Source organism: Hyperolius riggenbachi, chromosome 9 (assembly GCF_040937935.1).
Source record: "Hyperolius riggenbachi isolate aHypRig1 chromosome 9, aHypRig1.pri, whole genome shotgun sequence".
NCBI lineage: Eukaryota > Metazoa > Chordata > Amphibia > Anura > Hyperoliidae > Hyperolius > Hyperolius riggenbachi.
The window spans coordinates 121812166-121832578 of record NC_090654.1 but is presented as its reverse complement, the minus strand read 5'-3'; the positions used below and the strand labels follow the sequence as shown (position 1 = coordinate 121832578).

The following is a 20413-nucleotide window of genomic DNA, read 5'->3' as shown; positions in this document are numbered from 1 at the left end:
GCTTTCTCCAGCCCCCTCCAGGCTGATCCGTCCCTTGCCATTCTTCTGCGCCGACTGGATACTCTGCAATCTGCCACAGAAAATCCTCCAGTTAGCACAGGCGCAGTCCGGTCATGCATGCGTAGTACGCCGTGTACTGGAGGACTTTCTGGGGCAAATTGTGTAGGATCCAGGCAGCGCAGGAAGACAGCGAAGGACCAATCAGCCTGGAGGAAGCACAAGGTATGTATAATTTCTTCCTTTCAGGCAATCTCAGGTTCTCTTTAACCACTTGCCAACCGCCCACAGCCGATGGGTGGCGGCAAAGTGGACGCCGAAAGGACTGCAATACACCATTCGGCGGCTCCTTTGGGCGTGTCGGGGCAGCGATCGCGTCACTGGTAACGCACGCTGCCCCTGGCAACAGGCTCTGCCCACTAGCGACAACATCCCGCCGGCTGTTCGTAAGCGCTGTCGGGATGTTAACCGCTCGATCGCCGCATGCAAAGTGTATAATCCACTTTGTAATGTATACAAAGTGTATTATACAGGTTGCCTCCTGCCCTGGTGGTCCCAGTGATCGAGGGACCACCAGGGCAGGCTGCACCCAAACACACTGATCTGCCCCCCCCCCCCTTTCCCCTGATCGCCCACCCCTGGGGGCTCCTGATCAACCCTGCACCCCTTAGATCCTCCCCAGACCCCCCCCCATGTACTGTATACATCTATCCTCCCCTATAATCACCCAATGGTCACCTGTCAATCACCTGTCAATCACCCATCAATCACCCCGTGTCACTGCCACCCATCAGATCAGACCCTAAACTGCCCCCTGCGGGCACCCAAACACCCGCCCACACCCTCAGATCGCCCGCAGACCCACCGTTATATCACCAACAAAGTGCAATGTTTACATCTGTTCTTCCCTATTATCACCCCCTAATTACCCATCAATCACTCCCTGTCAATATCTGTCAGCGCTATTTTATAGATTAGGTCCCTAACTGCCCTCTGGGGGCTCCTGATCACCCCCCCACCCTCAGATCCACCCCAGACCACCCCCCCCGTGTACTGTATACATCTATTCTCCCCTGTCAATCACCCATCAATCATCCCGTCACAACCTTTCACTGCCACCCATCCGATCAGACCCTAACCTGCCTCTTGCGGGCATCTGATCACCCCCACACCATCAGATCACCCGCAGACCCACCGTCAGATTACCACCAAAGTGCATTGTTTACATCTGTTCTTCCCTCTAATCACCCCCTAATTACCCATCAATCACTCCCTGTCAATATCTGTCAGCGCTATTTTATAGATTAGGTCCCTAACTGCCCTCTGGGGGCTCCTGATCACCCCCCTTACCCTCAGATCCACCCCAGACCCCCCCCCACTGTGTACTGTATACATCTATTCTCCCCTGTCAATCACCTGTCAGTCACCCCGTCACCACCTTTCACTGCCACCCATCTGATCAGACCCTAACCTGCCTCTTGCGGGCATCTGATGACCCCAACACCATCAGATCGCCTGCAGACCCACCGTCATATCACCACCAAAGTGCATTATTTACATCTGTTATTCCCTCTAATCACCCCCTAATTACCCATCAATCACTCCCTGTCAATATCTGTCAGCGCTATTTTATAGATTAGGTCCCTAACTGCCCTCTGGGGGCTCCTGATCACCCCCCCCCACCCTCAGATCCACCCCAGACCCCCCCCCCCCCCCCGTGTACTGTATAATCTATTCTCCCCTGTCAATCACCCATCAATCATCCCGTCACAACCTTTCACTGCCACCCATCCGATCAGACCCTAACCTGCCTCTTGCGGGCATCTGATCACCCCCACACCATCAGATCACCCGCAGACCCACCGTCAGATCACCACCAAAGTGCATTGTTTACATCTGTTCTTCCCTCTAATCACCCACTTTTCACCCATCAATCACCCCCTGTCACCACCTGTCACTGCTACCCATCAGATCAGACCCCAATCTGCCCTTTGCGTGCACCAAATCACCCGCACACACCCTCAGATAGCCCCCCAGACCCCCTCTGATCAACTCGCCAGGGCATTGCTTGCATATAATCTCCCATGTAATCATCTACTGATCACCTATCAACCACCCCGTCACACCCTTTCACTACCTGTCACTGCTACCCATCAGATCAGACCTTAATCTGCCCCTTGCGGGCAACCAATCACCCGCCCATACCCTCAGATAGCCCCCCAGACCCCCTCTGATCAACTCGCCAATGCATTGCTTGCATATATTCCCCCCTCTAATCACACCTTGAGACACCCATCAATCACCTCCTGTCACCCCCCCTAGCACTCCTATCCATCAGATCAGGCCCTACTCTGCCCCATTTTAGAAAGAAGACACCCCAAGTTATTCTGTCAGGTGTATGATGAGTTCATAGAAGATTTTATTTTTTGTCACAAGTTAGTGTAAAATGAGACTTTGTAAAAAAAAAACAATAAAAATCAATTTCCACTAACTTGTGACAAAAAATAAAATCTTCTATGAACTCACCATACTCCTAACAGAATACCTTGGGGTGTCTTCTTTCTAAAATGGGGTCACTTGTGGGGTTCCTATACTGCCCTAGCAGTGGGAGAAATATCTCTGTAAATGACAATTATTTTATTTTTTTACACACAATTGTCCATTTACAGAGATATTTCTCCCACAAAGCATGGGTATGTGTAAAAATACACCCCAAAACACATTATACTACTTCTCCTGAGTACGGGGATACCACATGTGTAACACTTTTTTGCAGCCTAGGTGCGCTAAGGGGCCCAACGTCCTATTCACAGGTCATTCTGAGGCATTTGGTTTCTAGACTACTCCTCATGGTTTAGGGCCCCTAAAATGCCAGGGCAGTATAGGAACCACACAAGTGACCCCATTTTAGAAAGAAGACACCCCAAGGTATTCCGTTAGTTGTATGGTGAGTTTGTAGAAGATTTTATTTTTTGTCACAAGTTAGTGGAAAATGACACTTTGTGAAAAAAAACAATAAAAATCAATTTCCGCTAACTTTTGACAAAAAATAAAATCTTCTATGAACTCACCATACTCCTAATGGAATACCTTGGGGTGTCTTCTTTCTAAAATGGGGTCACTTGTGGGGTTCCAATACTGCCCTGGCATTTTAGGGGCCCTAAAGCGTGAGGAGTAGTCTAGAAACCAAATGCTTAAAAATGACCTGTGAAATCCTAAAGGTACTCATTGGACTTTGGGCCGCTTAGCGCACCAAGGCTGCAAAAAAAGTGTCACACATGTGGTATCGCCGTACTCAGGAGAAGTAGTATAATGTGTTTTGGGGTGCATTTTTACACATACCCATGCTGGGTGGGAGAAATATCTTTGTAAATGGACAATTGTGTGTAAAAAAATCAAAAAAATTGTCATTTACAGAGATATTTCTCCCACCCAACATGGGTATATGTAAAAATACACCACAAAACACATTATTGTACTTCTCCGGAGTATGGCGATACCACGTGTGACATTTTTTTGCAGCCTAGGCGCGCTAAGGGGCCCAAAGTCCAATGAGTACCTTTAGGATTTCACAGGTTATTTTGAAGGATTTGGTTTCTAGACTCGACCTCACGCTTTAGGGCCCCTAAAATGCCAGTGCAGTATAGGAACCCCACAAGTGGCCCCATTTTAGAAGGAAGACACCCCAAGGTATTCCGTTAGGAGTATGGTGAGCTCATAGAAGATTTTATTTTTTTTGTCACAAGTTAGCGGAAAATGACACTTTGTGAAAAAAAAAACAGTAAAAATCTATTTCCGCTAACTTGTGACAAAAAATAAAATCTTCTATGAACTCACTATACTCCTAACAGAATACCTTGGGGTGTCTTCTTTCTAAAATGGGGTCATTTGTGGGGTTCCTATACTGCCCTGGCATTTTAGGGGCCCTAAAGCGTGAGGAGTAGTCTAGAAACCAAATGCCTCAAAATGACCTGTGAAATCCTAAAGGTACTCATAGGACGTTGGGCCCCTTAGCACGCCCAGGCTACAAAAAAGTGTTACACATGTGGTATCGCCTTTTTAGGAGGAGTAGTATAATGTGTTTTGGGGTGTATTTTTACACATGCCCATGCTGGGTGGGAGAAATCTCTCTGTAAATGGACAATTGTGTGTAAAAAAAATCTCATTTACAGAGATATTTCTCCCACCCAGCATGGGTATGTGTAAAAATACACCCCAAAACACATTATACTACTTCTCCTAAGTACGGCAATACCACGTGTGCCCCTTTTTGCAGCCTAGGTGCGCTAAGGGGCCCAACGTCCTATGAGCACCTTTAGGCTTTACAGGGGTGCTTACAATTTAGCACCCCCCAAAATGCCAAGACAGTAAACACACCCCACAAATGACCCCGTTTTGGAAAGTAGACACCCCAAGGTATTCAGAGAGGGGCGTGGTGAGTCTGTGGCAGATTTCTTTTTTTTTGTCACAAGTTAGCAGAAATGGAAACTTTTTTTTTGTTTTATTTTTGTTTCAAAGTGTCATTTTCCGCTAACTTGTGACAAAAAATAAAATCTTCTATGAACTCACCATGCCTCTCAATGAATACTTTGGGATGTCTTCTTTCCAAAATGGGGTCATTTGGGGGGTATTTATACTATCCTGGAATTTTAGCACCTCATGAAACCTGACAGGTGGTCAGAAAAGTCAGAGATGCTTCAAAATGGGAAAATTCACTTTTGGCACCATAGTTTGTAAACACTATAACTTTTACCTAAACCAATAAATATACACTTATTGGATTTTTTTTAATCAAAGACATCTAGCAGAATAAATTTGGACAAAAATGTACGGTATATAGAAATTTTACTTTATTTGAAAAATGTCAGCACAGAAAGTTAAAAAAATCATTTTTTTGACAAAATTCATGTCTTTTTTGATGAATATAACAAAAACTAAAAATCACAGCAGCAATCAAATAGCACCAAAAGAAAGCTGTATTAGTGACAAGAAAAGGAGGGAAAATTGATTTAAGGTAGGTTGTATGACCGAGCAATAAACCGTGAAAGCTGCAGTGGTCTGAATGGAAAAAAAGGCTCTGGTCCTTAAAGAGTAACTGTCAGGCTACAAAAGCTAATTTAAACCTCTATTCTCCTGTGTTAAACAGTTTAGAAGGAAGCCAAAAAGGCATTAGTGAAGATAAAAATCTCTCTTACATTTGATGTGTGCTTATCAGCAAAGCTGTTATTCCCTAGCAGACGCAAGCCGCATACCATACTGCAAAGCATTCTGAGCCTCTCCCCTCGGCTGCTAATGAGAAGTTACAGGGTCAAGTAACAATAGCATGTAACTCAGTCCAGCGCACAGCACTGATAAATCTCCCAGAAGAGTACACTGCAGGAGTCCGCTATTGTTCCTAGCCACATGGCTAATTAATATTCACTGCACACTAGTGTTATTCAGTACAAGCTTTTCTGTGATCAGGAAGCAGGCAGGACATGAGGACACATTTGGCTTCATAGGAGACAGACAAACATGGAACCTGCCATAAGCTGTCAGGAGCATCATTCTCAGCAAATACTATATAAAACTTCTGTGAAATCCAAACGTGGACAGTGAAATGCATATGTAATGTAAGTACAGCCTATATTTAGCTACTGATATATGTGTTTATTTTCTCTGAGACCTTATACCTAACAGCTCCTCTTTAAAGGGGAACTGAAGTAAGAGGTATATGGAGGCTGCCATATTTATTTCCTTTTAATCAATACCAGTTGCCTGGCAGCCCTGCTGATCTTTTTCTCTGCAGTAGTATCTGAATAACACCAGAAACAAGCATGCAGCTAGTCTTGCCAGATTTGACTTTAAAGTCTGAAACACCTGATCTGCTGCATGCTTGTTCAGGGGCTATGGCTAATAGTATTAGAGGCAGAGGATCAGCAGGGCTGCCAGGCAACTGGTATTGCTTAAAAGGAAATAAACATGGCAGCCTCCAAATACCTCTCTCTTCAGTTCCCCTTTAAGGGGTAGAAAGACTGTGGTCCTCAAGTGGTTAAAACACTTCAGCCTAGCCACCCAATCCCCAGTATCCTTATAAAATAGTTACATAAAAGAGGCGACCATTGGTTAATAACGACCATTGCCATGACGATTACTGGTTGCTATGTCGACCGTTGCCATCGCGATTATTGGTTGCTATTGCGATTATATTGGTTGCTATGGTGACCGTTGCCATGGTGACCACTGCTTTGCATAGCGACAGTTGCCATGGCGATTATGGGTTGCTATGGCGATGGTTGTCACGGCGATCATTGGTTGCTATGGTGACCGTTGCCATAGCGATTATTGGTTGCTATGGCAAATGTTACCATGGCAACCATTGGTTGCTATGGCGACGGTTGCTATGTCGATTATTGGTTGCTATGCTGACGTTGCCATGGCGATTATTGGTTGCTATGCTGACGGTTGCCATGGCGATTATTGGTTGCTATGGCAATTATTGGTTGCTATGGCAACCGTTGCCATGGCGATTATTGGTTGCTATGCTGATGGTTGTCAAGGCGATCATTGGTTGCTATGGCAACCGTTGCCATGGCGATTATTGGGTGCTATGCTGCCGTACCCATGGCGATCATTGGTTGCTATGGTGATTAATGGTTGCCATGGAGACCGTTGCCATGGCGATTATTGGTTGCTATGGCAACGGTTGCCATGGCGATTATTAGTTGCTATGCTGCCATGGCGATCATTGGTTGCTATGGCAACCATTGCCATGGCAATTATTGGTTGCTATGGCAACCGTTGCCATGACGATTATTGGTTGCTATGCTGACAGTTGCCATGGTGATGATTATTGGTTGCTATGGCAACCGTTGCCATTGCGATTATTGGTTGCTATGGAGACCGTTGCCATGCCAATTATTGCTTGCTATGCTGCCAAAGCCATGGCGATCATTGGTTGCTATGGCGACCGTTACCATGGCGATTATTGGTTGCTATGCTGACGGTTGTCATGGCGATCATTGATTGCTATGGCATTCCTTGCCATGGCGATTATTCGTTGCTAAGCTGGTGGTTGCCATGGCAATCATTGGTTGCTATGGAAACCGTTGCCATGGCGATTATTGGTTGCTATGCTGATGGTTGCGATGGCGATTATTGGTTGCTATGGCAACCGCTGCCGTAGCGATTATTGGTTGCTATGCTGACGGTTGTCATGGCGATTATTGGTTGCTATGGCAATTATTGGTTGCTATGGCAACCGTTGCCATGGCGATTATTGGTTGCTATGCTGATGGTTATCAAGGCAATCATTGGTTGCTATGGTTATCAAGGCAATCATTGGTTGCTATGGTGATTATTGGGTGCTATGCTGCCGTAGCCATGGCGATCATTGGTTGCTATGGTGATTAATGGTTGCTATGGAGACCGTTGCCATGGCGATTATTGGTTGCTATGGCAACGGTTGCCATGGCGATTATTAATTGCTATGCTGCCATGGCGATTATTGGTTGCTATGGAGACCGTTACCATGCCGATTATTGGTTGCTATGGCAACCATTGCCATGACGATTATTGCTTGCTATGCTGCCATAGCCATGGCGATCATTGGTTGCTATGGCGACCGTTGCCATGGCGATTATTGGTTGCTATGCTGACGGTTGTCATGGCGATCGATTATTCGTTGCTAAGCTGGTGGTTGCCATGGCAATCATTGGTTGCTATGGAAACCGTTGCCATGGCGATTATTGGTTGCTATGCTGATGGTTGCGATGGCGATTATTGGTTGCTATGGCAACCGCTGCCGTGGCGATTATTGGTTGCTATGCTGACGGTTGCCATGGCAACCGATGCCATGGCGATTGGTTGCTGTGATGACAGTTTCCATGGGGATTATTGGTTGCTATGCTGATGGTTGCGATGGCGATTATTGGTTGCTATGGCAACCGCTGCCGTGGCGATTATTGGTTGCTATGCTGACGGTTGCCATGGCGATTATGGGTTGCTATGGCGATGGTTGTCACGGCGATCATTGGTTGCTATGGTGACCGTTGCCATAGCGATTATTGGTTGCTATGGCAAATGTTACCATGGCAACCATTGGTTGCTATGGCGACGGTTGCTATGTCGATTATTGGTTGCTATGCTGACGTTGCCATGGCGATTATTGGTTGCTATGCTGACGGTTGCCATGGCGATTATTGGTTGCTATGGCAATTATTGGTTGCTATGGCAACCGTTGCCATGGCGAGTATTGGTTGCTATGCTGATGGTTGTCAAGGCGATCATTGGTTGCTATGGCAACCATTGCCATGGCGATTATTGGGCGCTATGCTGCCGTACCCATGGCGATCATTGGTTGCTATGGTGATTAATGGTTGCCATGGAGACCGTTGCCATGGCGATTATTGGTTGCTATGGCAACGGTTGCCATGGCGATTATTAGTTGCTATGCTGCCATGGCGATCATTGGTTGCTATGGCAACCATTGCCATGGCAATTATTGGTTGCTATGGCAACCGTTGCCATGACGATTATTGGTTGCTATGCTGACAGTTGCCATGGTGATGATTATTGGTTGCTATGGCAACCGTTGCCATTGCGATTATTGGTTGCTATGGAGACCGTTGCCATGCCGATTATTGGTTGCTATGGCAACCATTGCCATGCCAATTATTGCTTGCTATGCTGCCAAAGCCATGGCGATCATTGGTTGCTATGGCAACCGTTGCCATGGCGATTATTGGTTGCTATGCTGACGGTTGTCATGGCGATCATTGATTGCTATGGCATTCGTTGCCATGGCGATTATTCGTTGCTAAGCTGGTGGTTGCCATGGCAATCATTGGTTGCTATGGAAACCGTTGCCATGGCGATTATTGGTTGCTATGCTGATGGTTGCGATGGCGATTATTGGTTGCTATGGCAACCGCTGCCGTAGCGATTATTGGTTGCTATGCTGACGGTTGTCATGGCGATTATTGGTTGCTATGGCAATTATTGGTTGCTATGGCAACCGTTGCCATGGCGATTATTGGTTGCTATGCTGATGGTTATCAAGGCAATCATTGGTTGCTATGGCAACCGTTGCCATGGCGATTATTGGGTGCTATGCTGCCGCAGCCATGGCGATCATTGGTTGCTATGGTGATTAATGGTTGCTATGGAGACCGTTGGCATGGCGATTATTGGTTGCTATGGCAACGGTTGCCATGGCGATTATTAATTGCTATGCTGCCATGGCGATTATTGGTTGCTATGGAGACCGTTGCCATGCCGATTATTGGTTGCTATGGCAACCATTGCCATGACGATTATTGCTTGCTATGCTGCCATAGCCATGGCGATCATTGGTTGCTATGGCGACCGTTGCCATGGCGATTATTGGTTGCTATGCTGACGGTTGTCATGGAGATCGATTATTCGTTGCTAAGCTGGTGGTTGCCATGGCAATCATTGGTTGCTATGGAAACCGTTGCCATGGCGATTATTGGTTGCTATGCTGATGGTTGCCATGGCGATTATTGGTTGCTATGGCAACCGCTGCCGTGGCGATTATTGGTTGCTATGCTGACGGTTGCCATGGCAACCGATGCCATGGCGATTGGTTGCTGTGATGACAGTTTCCATGGGGATTATTGGTTGCTATGCTGATGGTTGCGATGGCGATTATTGGTTGCTATGGCAACCGCTGCCGTGGCGATTATTGGTTGCTATGCTGACGGTTGCCATGGCGATTATTGGTTGCTATGGCAATTATTGGTTGCTATGGCAACTGTTGCCATGGCGATTATTGGTTGCTATGCTGATGGTTGTCAAGGCGATCATTGGTTGCTATGGCAACCGTTGCCATGCCGATTATTGGGTGCTATGCTGCCGTAGCCATGGCGATCATTGGTTGCTATGGTGATTAATGGTTGCTATGGAGACCGTTGCCATGGCGATTACTGGTTGCTATGGCAAAGGTTGCCATGGCGATTATTAGTTGCTATGCTGCCATGGCGATCATTGGTTGCTATGGCAATCGTTGCCATGGCAATTATTGGTTGCTATGGCAACCGTTGCCATGACGATTATTGGTTGCTATGCTGACGGTTGCCATGGTGATTATTGGTTGCTATGGCAACCGTTGCCATTGCGATTATTGGTTGCTATGGAGACCGTTGCCATGCCGATTATTGGTTGCTATGGCAACCATTGCCATGACGATTATTGCTTGCTATGCTGCCATAGCCATGGCGATCATTGGTTGCTATGGCGACCGTTGCCATGGCGATTATTGGTTGCTATGCTGACGATTGTCATGGCGATCATTGGTTGCTATGGCATTCGTTGCCATGGCGATTATTCATTGCTAAGCTGGTGGTTGCCATGGCAATCATTGGTTGCTATGGAAACCGTTGCCATGGCGATTATTCATTGCTAAGCTGGTGGTTGCCATGGCAATCATTGGTTGCTATGGAAACCGTTGCCATGGCGATTATTGGTTGCTATGCTGACGGTTGTCATGGAGATCGATTATTCGTTGCTAAGCTGGTGGTTGCCATGGCAATCATTGGTTGCTATGGAAACCGTTGCCATGGCGATTATTGGTTGCTATGCTGATGGTTGCCATGGCGATTATTGGTTGCTATGGCAACCGCTGCCGTGGCGATTATTGGTTGCTATGCTGACGGTTGCCATGGCAACCGATGCCATGGCGATTGGTTGCTGTGATGACAGTTTCCATGGGGATTATTGGTTGCTATGCTGATGGTTGCGATGGCGATTATTGGTTGCTATGGCAACCGCTGCCGTGGCGATTATTGGTTGCTATGCTGACGGTTGCCATGGCGATTATTGGTTGCTAGGGCAATTATTGGTTGCTATGGCAACCGTTGCCATGGCGATTATTGGTTGCTATGCTGATGGTTGTCAAGGCGATCATTGGTTGCTATGGCAACCGTTGCCATGCCGATTATTGGGTGCTATGCTGCCGTAGCCATGGCGATCATTGGTTGCTATGGTGATTAATGGTTGCTATGGAGACCGTTGCCATGGCGATTACTGGTTGCTATGGCAAAGGTTGCCATGGCGATTATTAGTTGCTATGCTGCCATGGCGATCATTGGTTGCTATGGCAATCGTTGCCATGGCAATTATTGGTTGCTATGGCAACCGTTGCCATGACGATTATTGGTTGCTATGCTGACGGTTGCCATGGTGATTATTGGTTGCTATGGCAACCGTTGCCATTGCGATTATTGGTTGCTATGGAGACCGTTGCCATGCCGATTATTGGTTGCTATGGCAACCATTGCCATGGCGATTATTGCTTGCTATGCTGCCATAGCCATGGCGATCATTGGTTGCTATGGCGACCGTTGCCATGGCGATTATTGGTTGCTATGCTGACGATTGTCATGGCGATCATTGGTTGCTATGGCATTCGTTGCCATGGCGATTATTCATTGCTAAGCTGGTGGTTGCCATGGCAATCATTGGTTGCTATGGAAACCGTTGCCATGGCGATTATTCATTGCTAAGCTGGTGGTTGCCATGGCAATCATTGGTTGCTATGGAAACCGTTGCCATGGCGATTATTGGTTGCTATGCTGCCGGTTGCCATGGCAACCGATGCCATGGCGATTGGTTGCTATGATGACAGTTTCCTTGGGGATTATTGGTTGCTATGGCAACCGTTGCCATGGTGATTATTGGTTGCTATGCAGACTGTTGCCATGGCGATTATTGGTTGCTATGGAAACTTTTGCCATGGCCATTATTGGTTGCTATGGCGTCTGTTGCCAAGTTGTTGCCGAAGTTGCAAATTTTGTACATGAAGACAACTTTGCTTCTCCTAACCACTTCGGTACCAGCAGCCTCTGCCCCTTTAAGGACTGGGTTGCTATGGCGACAGTTGCCATGGTGACCATTGGTTGCCATATTAACTAATAATCGCCATGGCTATAGCAACCAATGGTGCCATAGCAACCAATAATCATGCAAATTATATGCAGCTTGGACTTGGGCCAATCCAAAATGCAGTTGGTTGGTCCAGTTCCAGGCTACATATAAATTGCATAGAATAATTATGCATTAATTGGCCATCTTTACTGGCCACAGAGATGTAATTTCTTTTAACAAAGGGATAATGTAGGTGAGGGTCAATAGATCCCCCCTGTGCTGGGGAAGGAAATCCCACTCTCCTGGCACTCTCCTCCTACAAGAGCTAGTCAACAGGTTGTTTCATTATATTTATCGGAAAATATAGATGTGCAATGCTACAAACTGTGTGTTTTGCTAATTTCTGCAAATCTACTATCATATGTATTAAATGTGACAGGCTGAACCTTAAAATGTGGTATCTCCCAGGAAATTAAGTGCAGCAGAGACAGAAGCATCATTTTATGTGGATCTCCCAGTCCGAGTTGACTTGCAGGGCCAGCTTCTCCAAGTTTAGGAGGCACAGTTGACTGTTGTAGATAAACTCTGTTGTTTTCTGTCCTCCTAGAAAGGAGCATAAAGAGACATCAAGCAGACAATGTAACGGAATGGAGAGAATATTCTCACCATTTTTGCACTTATCACTTGAAAAAAAATACATATATACACAGACAAACAAAAGTGATGAGAAGAAAAAACTAGAAACAGCAGAATCGGTACACCTTGTAGAGTACAGCACAGAGTAACAGTGAACCCGAGGTCACCATATACAGGAGGTTACCCTAGTATTAAGAAACAGACTGAAAATCAATTATGCAAGTACAGTATATTGCATTATCCAATCAGGGTCTTATATTAAGACAAAAAAAAAGTTAGATACTTACAGTATCTACATAGAGGGAGCCCTCTGGATAGTCCAAAGCTTTCCCATCACTCCCTCAAAGCCCCGGCACCCGACATGTCCCACGCTGCAGCTCCACTCTCAGCAGCCGGCCCCAGTGAGGATGACCTCACGAGGTCATCCTCTACTGCGCCTCTGTCAATCAAGTCCACATTGTCCGGAGTGTACTGGGCAGGTTGGGACCCTGGGCTGGCGGCTGAGAGCGGAGCTGCAGCATGGGACATGTTGGCTGCCAGGGGTTGGAGGAGGCCCCAGGTAAGTAGATATTTTCTTTTCTTTTCTTTTTTTTTTAAAGAGCCTGGACATGCCCTTTAACCACTTCCGGGTTTCGGGTGGTTTGGATGATCTGTGCTGCGGGGGCTCTTCAGCCCGCAGCACAGATCGGATAGCAGGCAGGGCGATCAGACTTCCCACCTTTTTCCCCACTAGGGGGATGTCCTGCTGGGGGGGTCTGATCGCTGCCGCGCTGCTGTGCCTAGCAGGGGGGGGGGGGCTCCTCAAAGCCCCCTCAGAAGCGCTATTCATCCCTCTGCCTCCTTCCCTCCCTCCCCTCTTCATTATGGGCTGTGCAGGACGGAAATCCGTCTTGCGCCGCCTCAGATAGGCTTCAGCCTATCAGATGCTGGCGATCCTCGGCCAATCAGAGGCCGGGGATCGCCGATCTCCTCTACGGCGCTGCTGCGCAGCAGCGCTGTATGTATGTAAACAGCGGGGAAGATCTTCCCCGCGTGTTTACATTTACCCTGCGAGCCGCGATCGGAGGCTCGCAGGGTGTTCACGGAGACACCCTCCGTGAACTGACATGGAACGTCCGCTCGTCCATGGAAAACCGCTTCAGGATTCAGGGGCGTACTTATGCGTACGCAGAATCCTGAAGTGGTTAAAGAGAACCAGAGACAATAAAATAACATACAGTGGTGTGAAAAACTATTTGCCCCCTTCCTGATTTCTTATTCTTTTGCATGTTTGTCACACTTAAATGTTTCTGGTTATCAAAAACTGTTGACTATTAGTCAAAGATAACATAATTGAACACAAAATGCAGTTTTAAATGATGGTTTTTATTATTTAGTGAGAAAAAACCTCCAAATCTACATGGCCCTGTGTGAAAAAGTGATTGCCCCCTTTGCTAAAAAAATAACTTAAAGCGGTTTAACACCCATCATTACAACTTTGCTTTAAAAGATTGCTTACAGCTTAGAAACTATTATGCCAGATTTTTTTTAAGCAGAAATTCACTGAATGGGTTAAACATGACATTTTAGTGTTGGATTTAACTAGGAATCCGCATCCCTTTAGTTACAAATGTATCTTTGTTTGCAAATAGACCTCTGAAAAGCCTGCAGGGGAAGCCCTCTTTGTTCTCTCAGAGAGGTGTTTGTTTATTAAGCCGCATCTACACACGCAGAGGCGGCCGCGTTGCTCCTTATCAATCGAGCCGCATCAGCGGCTTGATTGATAAGATCCGACAGGACGGGTCTCCTCACCGCCGATTCCCTGCTCACTCCCCGCGAGGGGACAATGGCAGGGAATCGAGCGGAAGATAAGCGGCGCCGGCGGGGACGAGCGGGGAATCGAATGCGGCGCACGTGCGGCGAGCAGGGACGCGCGGGCACGCGGAAGAGGCGATCCGGCGGCTAATCGAGCCGCCGGATCGCAGCCTCATCTACGCATGTAGATGAGGCTCAACATTGTAAATAGATACATTTGTAACTAAACCTAAGCACAGAGGAAGATTTCTAGCTAAATGCAGCACTTAAATGTCATGTTTAATCCATTCAGTGAATTTCTGCTAAAAAAAAATCTGGCATAATAGTTTCTAAGCTGTAAGCAATCTTTTAAGGCAAAGTTGAAATGCTGGGTGTTAGACCACTTTAACTGTGGTTTATCACGCCTGGGTTCAATTTCTGTAGTCACCCCCAGGCCTGATTACTGCCATACCTGTTTCAATCAAGAAATCACTTAAATAGGAGCTATCTGACACAGAGAAGTAGGCCAAAAGCACCTCAAAAGCTAGACATCATGCCAAGATCCAAAGAAATGCAGGAACAAATGAGAACAAAAATAATTGAGATCTATCAGTCTGGTAAAGGTTATAAAGCCATTTCTAAAGCTTTGGGACTCCAGCGAACCACAGTGAAAGCCATTATCCACAAATGGCAAAAACATGGAACAGCGATGAACCTTCCCAGGAGTGGCCGGCCGGCCGACCAACATTACCCCAAGAGTGCAGAGAAAACTCATCAGAAAAGACCCCAGGACAACATCTAAAGAACTGCAGGCCTCACTTGCCTCAATTAAGGTCAGTATTCACGACTCCACCATAGGAAAGAGACTGGGCAAAAACCGCCTGCATGGCAGATATCCAAGGCGCAAACCACTTTTAAGCAAAAAAACCATTAAGGCTCATCTCAATTTTGCTAAAAAACATCTCAATGATTGCCAAGACGTTTGAGAAAATACCTTGTGGACCGACGAGACAAAAGTTGAACTTTTTGGAAGGTGCGTGTCCCGTTACATCTGGCGTAGAAGTAACACAGCATTTCAGCAAAAGAACATCATACCAACAGTAAAATATGGTGGTGGTAGTGTGATGGTCTGGGGTTGTTTTGCTGCTTCCGGACCTGGAAGGCTTGCTGTGATAGATGGAACCATGAATTCTACTGTCTACCAAAAAATCCTGAAGGAGAATGTCCGGCCATCTGTTCGTCAACTCAAGCTGAAGCGATCTTGGGTGCTGCAGCAGGACAATGACCCAAAACACACCAGCAAATCCACCTCTGAATGGCTGAAGAAAAACAAAATGAAGACTTTGGAGTGGCCTAGTCAAAGTCCTGACCTGAATCCTATTGAGATGTTGTGGCATGACCTTTAAAAAGGCAGTTCATGCTAGAAAACCCTCAAATAAAGCTGAATTACAACAATTCTGCAAAGATGAGTGGGCCAAAATTCCTCCTGAGCACTGTAAAAGACTCGTTGCAAGTTATCGCAAACGCTTGATTGCAGTTATTGCTGCTAAGGGTGGCCCAACCAGTTATTAGGTTCAGGGGGCAATTTCTTTTTCACACAGGGCCATGTAGGTTTCGAGGTTTTTTTCTCACTAAATAATAAAAACCATCATTTAAAACTGCATTTTGTGTTTAATTATGTTATCTTTGACTAATAGTTAACGGTTTTTGATGAGGAGAAACATTGCTACCGGGTCCAGTCATTTTGGCCAGTCGAGCCAGTAGACGCAAGCGCAGTGGGCTCCCTCATGCACATGCGTACAGAGCCGGAGGGAGCACATGCGTACAACTGGCCGGATCCGGCGGAAGTGATAGGACCCCGTACAGGCGATAGGCGTACAGGCGATAGAGGCAGCGGAGGACGGCGGCGTGGGAGCGATCCTGACTTATGGGGCTGGAGGACGCCCCAGGTATGTATAACATCTTTCTTTCATTTTTAAAATGCGTTCGTCTCTGGCTCCCTTTAAGCACTGATTTATACACATTTTAATATCACACTACATGCAGCATGTCCATTCTAATCAGGGCCGGCCCTAGACTTCTTGCCGCCTGAGGCAAATTTAGGAGAGAGCTGCTGCTAGCCGCCGCCCCCCCCCCCCCCCCCGGAGGGGTAGCGGGAAGGTCGGGGGTATTGGGCCTAGCGGTGGGGAGGGGGGTCGGACCCCCTCCTCCCTCGCCTGGGTCCCCCGATCTGCGCTCCCCTCCAGCCTGTAATTAGGAAGCCGCTGCCAGATCGTAAGAGGCACGGGCGGGGAGGACTCACCTTATCCGCGTTCCATTGTGCGCTCCACTGACGTCACTTCCTGCATCGCCGTCCACTTACAATACAGTGGGCGGCGATGCAGGAAGTGACGTCAGTGGAGCGCTCGCTGGAACGCAGAAAAGGTGAGTCCTCCCCGCCCGTGCCTCTTACGATCTGGCAGCGGCTTCCTAATTACAGGCTGGAGGGGAGCGCAGATCGGGGGACCCAGGCGAGGGAGGGGGGTCCGACCCCCCTCCCCACCGCTAGGCCCAATACCCGCGACCTGCCGGCTACCCCTCCGGCTCGGCAGCCGGCCCTCCCGGGCGGGTGCCGCCCTTAGAAGTTTGCCGCCTGAGGCAAATGTTTCACCCCGCCTCATGAGCGGGCCGGCCCTGATTCTAATATAATTACACCATATATCAAGCTCATGTATAATTACAATTATATCACCTGTAAACTCCTAGTATTACACTGATGCTCAGAAGGAAAAAAAAACAATATTCTCATTTATTCAATCTCTTTCATATTAATTCTCTCTCTTCTCTTTCTCTATATGTAATATATTACAATTTCACATTTTTGTAATGACACTTTGATACAATGTAAAGTAGTAAGTGTTCAGCTTGTATAACAAGCTGTTACTTTGCTGTCCTATCAAAATAACTCAACACAGCCCTTATTCACTGTCTAAATTTAATTGCCTGATACAGCTTAGTAGAAACAGAGGAGGTTCAAAATGATAGCCACAGACAAGCACCAGCAGTGGGAGAGGGTAGGGAAAGGACGCCCCAGAATTTGAAAGCAATGCCTTGAAGTGGAGTCTGTTTAAGCGTTAAAGTGACACTGAAGCGAAAAAAAAATTATGATATAATGAATTGTATGTGTAGTAAGGATAATTAATAGAACATTAGTAACAAAGAAAATGGTGTCATATTTTTATTTTCAGTTATATAGGTTGTTTTTTTATAACATTGCATCATTCTCTAATATTTGCAGTTTACAAACTACACTCAGCATTCTAAATGATTTCATAGAGCAGGCTAGTGAACTTTTGAACTTTACTCTGCAGAGAAAACAAAATACAGTGACAGACACTTGAGATAATAAGCTTCAAAAGACAGCTCTCTGAGACTTTGAAAGACATGGAGCTCAGATAAGCTCTTTTGCTTAGATAACAACTGGAATTTCTTAACTCTTCCTGTACTGGAAACCATATTAGACTTTAAAGCCCCGTCTACACGAGGCGATCCGGCGGCTCGATTAGCTGCCGGATCGCCTCTTCCACATCCCCGCGTGTACCAGCCGCTTCCCCGCTCGCCCGCGCCGGATTCGATTCCCCGCTCGACCCCGCCGGCGCCGCTTATCTTCCGCTCAATTCCCTGCCACTGTCCCCTCGCGGGGAACGAGCAGGGAATCGGCGGTGGCAAGATCCGAGCCGCATTAGCGGCTCAATTGATAAGTAACATCGGCACGTCATCGGCACGTGTAGATGTAGTTTAATGTTTTATTTCTTAGATGTACTACACACAAATCATTATATCATAAGTTTATTTTCCGGTCAGATCCCCTTTAAATCCGCCTAATATTTGAGTTGCTCAGAATCTGTTGAGCTCCTGAGAATCAAGGGAGTGTTGTATTTGGCATGGGGTGAGAGCACAGTTGAAATTACTAACATCTGGTGAAGTGCTTTGCCTTTATAAACAATATTATGCTATGTGCACATTTTCTTCTGTAGGTCTGTATAAACTGGAGAGAGCAGCAATGTGTAAATATAGAGGGGCTCTTGATACCTGCATGACTTTGGTTTAGAAGACGTGCAGGGGCAAACACAGGTTTTCAAAGGGGGGATTCCTGAAAGGTCTTCCTCAGACACGCAGTATACAATATAATAATATGGTAGGACATCATGCTGGGTACACATAATACAATTTCCCGTCCATCCGACAACGGGATCGATCAGGAGCAGTTTGGATACAAATAATTATGAGGTCAGTCAACATTGGTAATGAAGAGGAAAGTGAAACATTCACACAGCAGGGCACAGGGCTGTGCTCATACCTGACTCTGTTAAAGAGAAATCGTAACCAAGAATTGAACTTCATCCCAATCAATAGCTGATACCCACCTTCCCAGGAGAAATCTTTTCCTTTTCTCGAACAGATCATAAGGGGGGTCTGTATGGCTAATATTGTATGGCCAGACAGAGGCACGTACTGACCTACAATCGTGTTCTGCTTGTTCAATTGCCTGATGGGGCGGGATGTTGGCCCGTGAAACGCGTTGCATCATATCGTAGAATTGTTTTAAATAAATATTGTTGCACTTTAAATGGCTTAATTTGGCCTGGTCATTCTTATACTTGGGGGAGGTGAATCCACCCATTTCCCTCCTCTTAATTGGTTTTAACTAAATTTTATCCTATTTTGGCACCTCTGTTATCCCTGTTTATACTATGTAACTTGGATTACTCCTTTTAGTCCTGATTGCCCAGGTTTGATCTGGTGTGTTTAGGCTCTGAACATGTGGGACTCTAAAGAGTACTATCGTGTATTAACAAAATAGGAAACCATGAGGACTGTGTGTAAACCTGTGGGGTCATGGGCATCTTTGCTACTTCCTCTTCTCTAGTAATGGTGTGTTCACCTAACACCATCTACAGAATTAGGAAGCATGTAGCCTCTTTTATCTGCTCCAGCCTGGAAAAAGTACCAATTAACTGAAATGAAAAAAAGTGTTTTATAGGTATAAAAACTCAAGCCAAGGCGTCATGTAAAGCTTTTGCATTTGATATAGACCTTTGCTAAAGTATCTTGCAATTTTAGTATATGGAACAGAGGGGGCAGTGTTAGGTGTATGACTGCAATGTAATGTTCCTTCTTACATTACTTAATGATCACATAGGAAACAAAAAAAAAAAATAGGATCTAAATCTAATGCTTACCAGAACAATACACAGTGACTTCAGAAGGTGATTTCTTCAAGCCTAATATTAGCACTTTTTCTAGGATATGATCCACTGAGAACTGACCTTCTTTATCTGCAGATCTAAGTAGGGAGAAGAACTGCAATCACTTATGGTCAATTTTCCAAAGAGCTCTTTCAAAATGTGATTGAAATTAGAGCAGAAATGTACCACAAACCTAAGATATCTCTTTTTTTATTACAGATATTTATTATGAGGGACACTGCATTTTGCATGGTGATCTTAACATCTTAAAGTGCCTATACATCGGACATTATATTGACAGATCGTCCAAGAGACAGATCTCTCTCTGATCGAATCTGATTGGAGAGAGATCTGTCATATTTTTATTTTCAGTTATATAGTGTTTCTATAACATTACATCATTATCTAAGATTTGCAGTTTACACAACACTCAGCATTCAGCAGGCCAGTGAACTACTGAACTGTCCTCTGAAGTGAAAAAGAAGATACTGTGAGTGACAGTTGAGATAACAAGCTTCAGAAAACAGAGCTCTCTGAGACTTTGAAAGTAGTGGAGCCCAATGTTTTTTTTTGCATAGATAACAACTGGAGTTTCTTAACTCTTACTATACGGGAAACAATATTAGACTCATGTCTCTGCTCCTAATGTTTTATTTCTTAGCTGTACTACACATACAAATCATTATATCATAATTTTTTTGTCGTTTCAGTGTCTCTAATAGTGCAACCAACATCAATTTGTAGTACAGAAATGAGTGAAATAAAGTGCTTCCTTATGCATAGGATAAATAATTGGAAATGTATATAATACTGTTAGAAAAGTGTTGCTAGCACATAGATTAGTGAGCAAAGTTTGCCTGGATGCTGGACCAGGGAGGGAGAGAAAAAAAAGTGATGCATCAAAAATGTGCCAA

General features: G+C 45.8%; 1 protein-coding gene across 3 annotated transcripts in view; it reads right to left on the bottom strand.

The window, feature by feature from the left end:
* Nucleotides 1-4833: 4833 nt before the first annotated feature.
* GANC (glucosidase alpha, neutral C) overlaps nucleotides 4834-20413 on the bottom strand; it is a 93555-nt gene continuing 77975 nt past the window's right edge. For all 3 annotated transcript variants that reach the window (XM_068253445.1, XM_068253447.1, XM_068253446.1), the window contains 2 exons: nucleotides 19494-19597; nucleotides 4834-12465 (listed from right to left, as the gene is read on the bottom strand). In XM_068253445.1, the coding sequence (XP_068109546.1) occupies nucleotides 12359-12465; nucleotides 19494-19597 (211 nt within the window). In that variant the 3' untranslated portion in view covers nucleotides 4834-12358. The remainder of the gene's footprint in view (nucleotides 12466-19493; nucleotides 19598-20413) is intronic.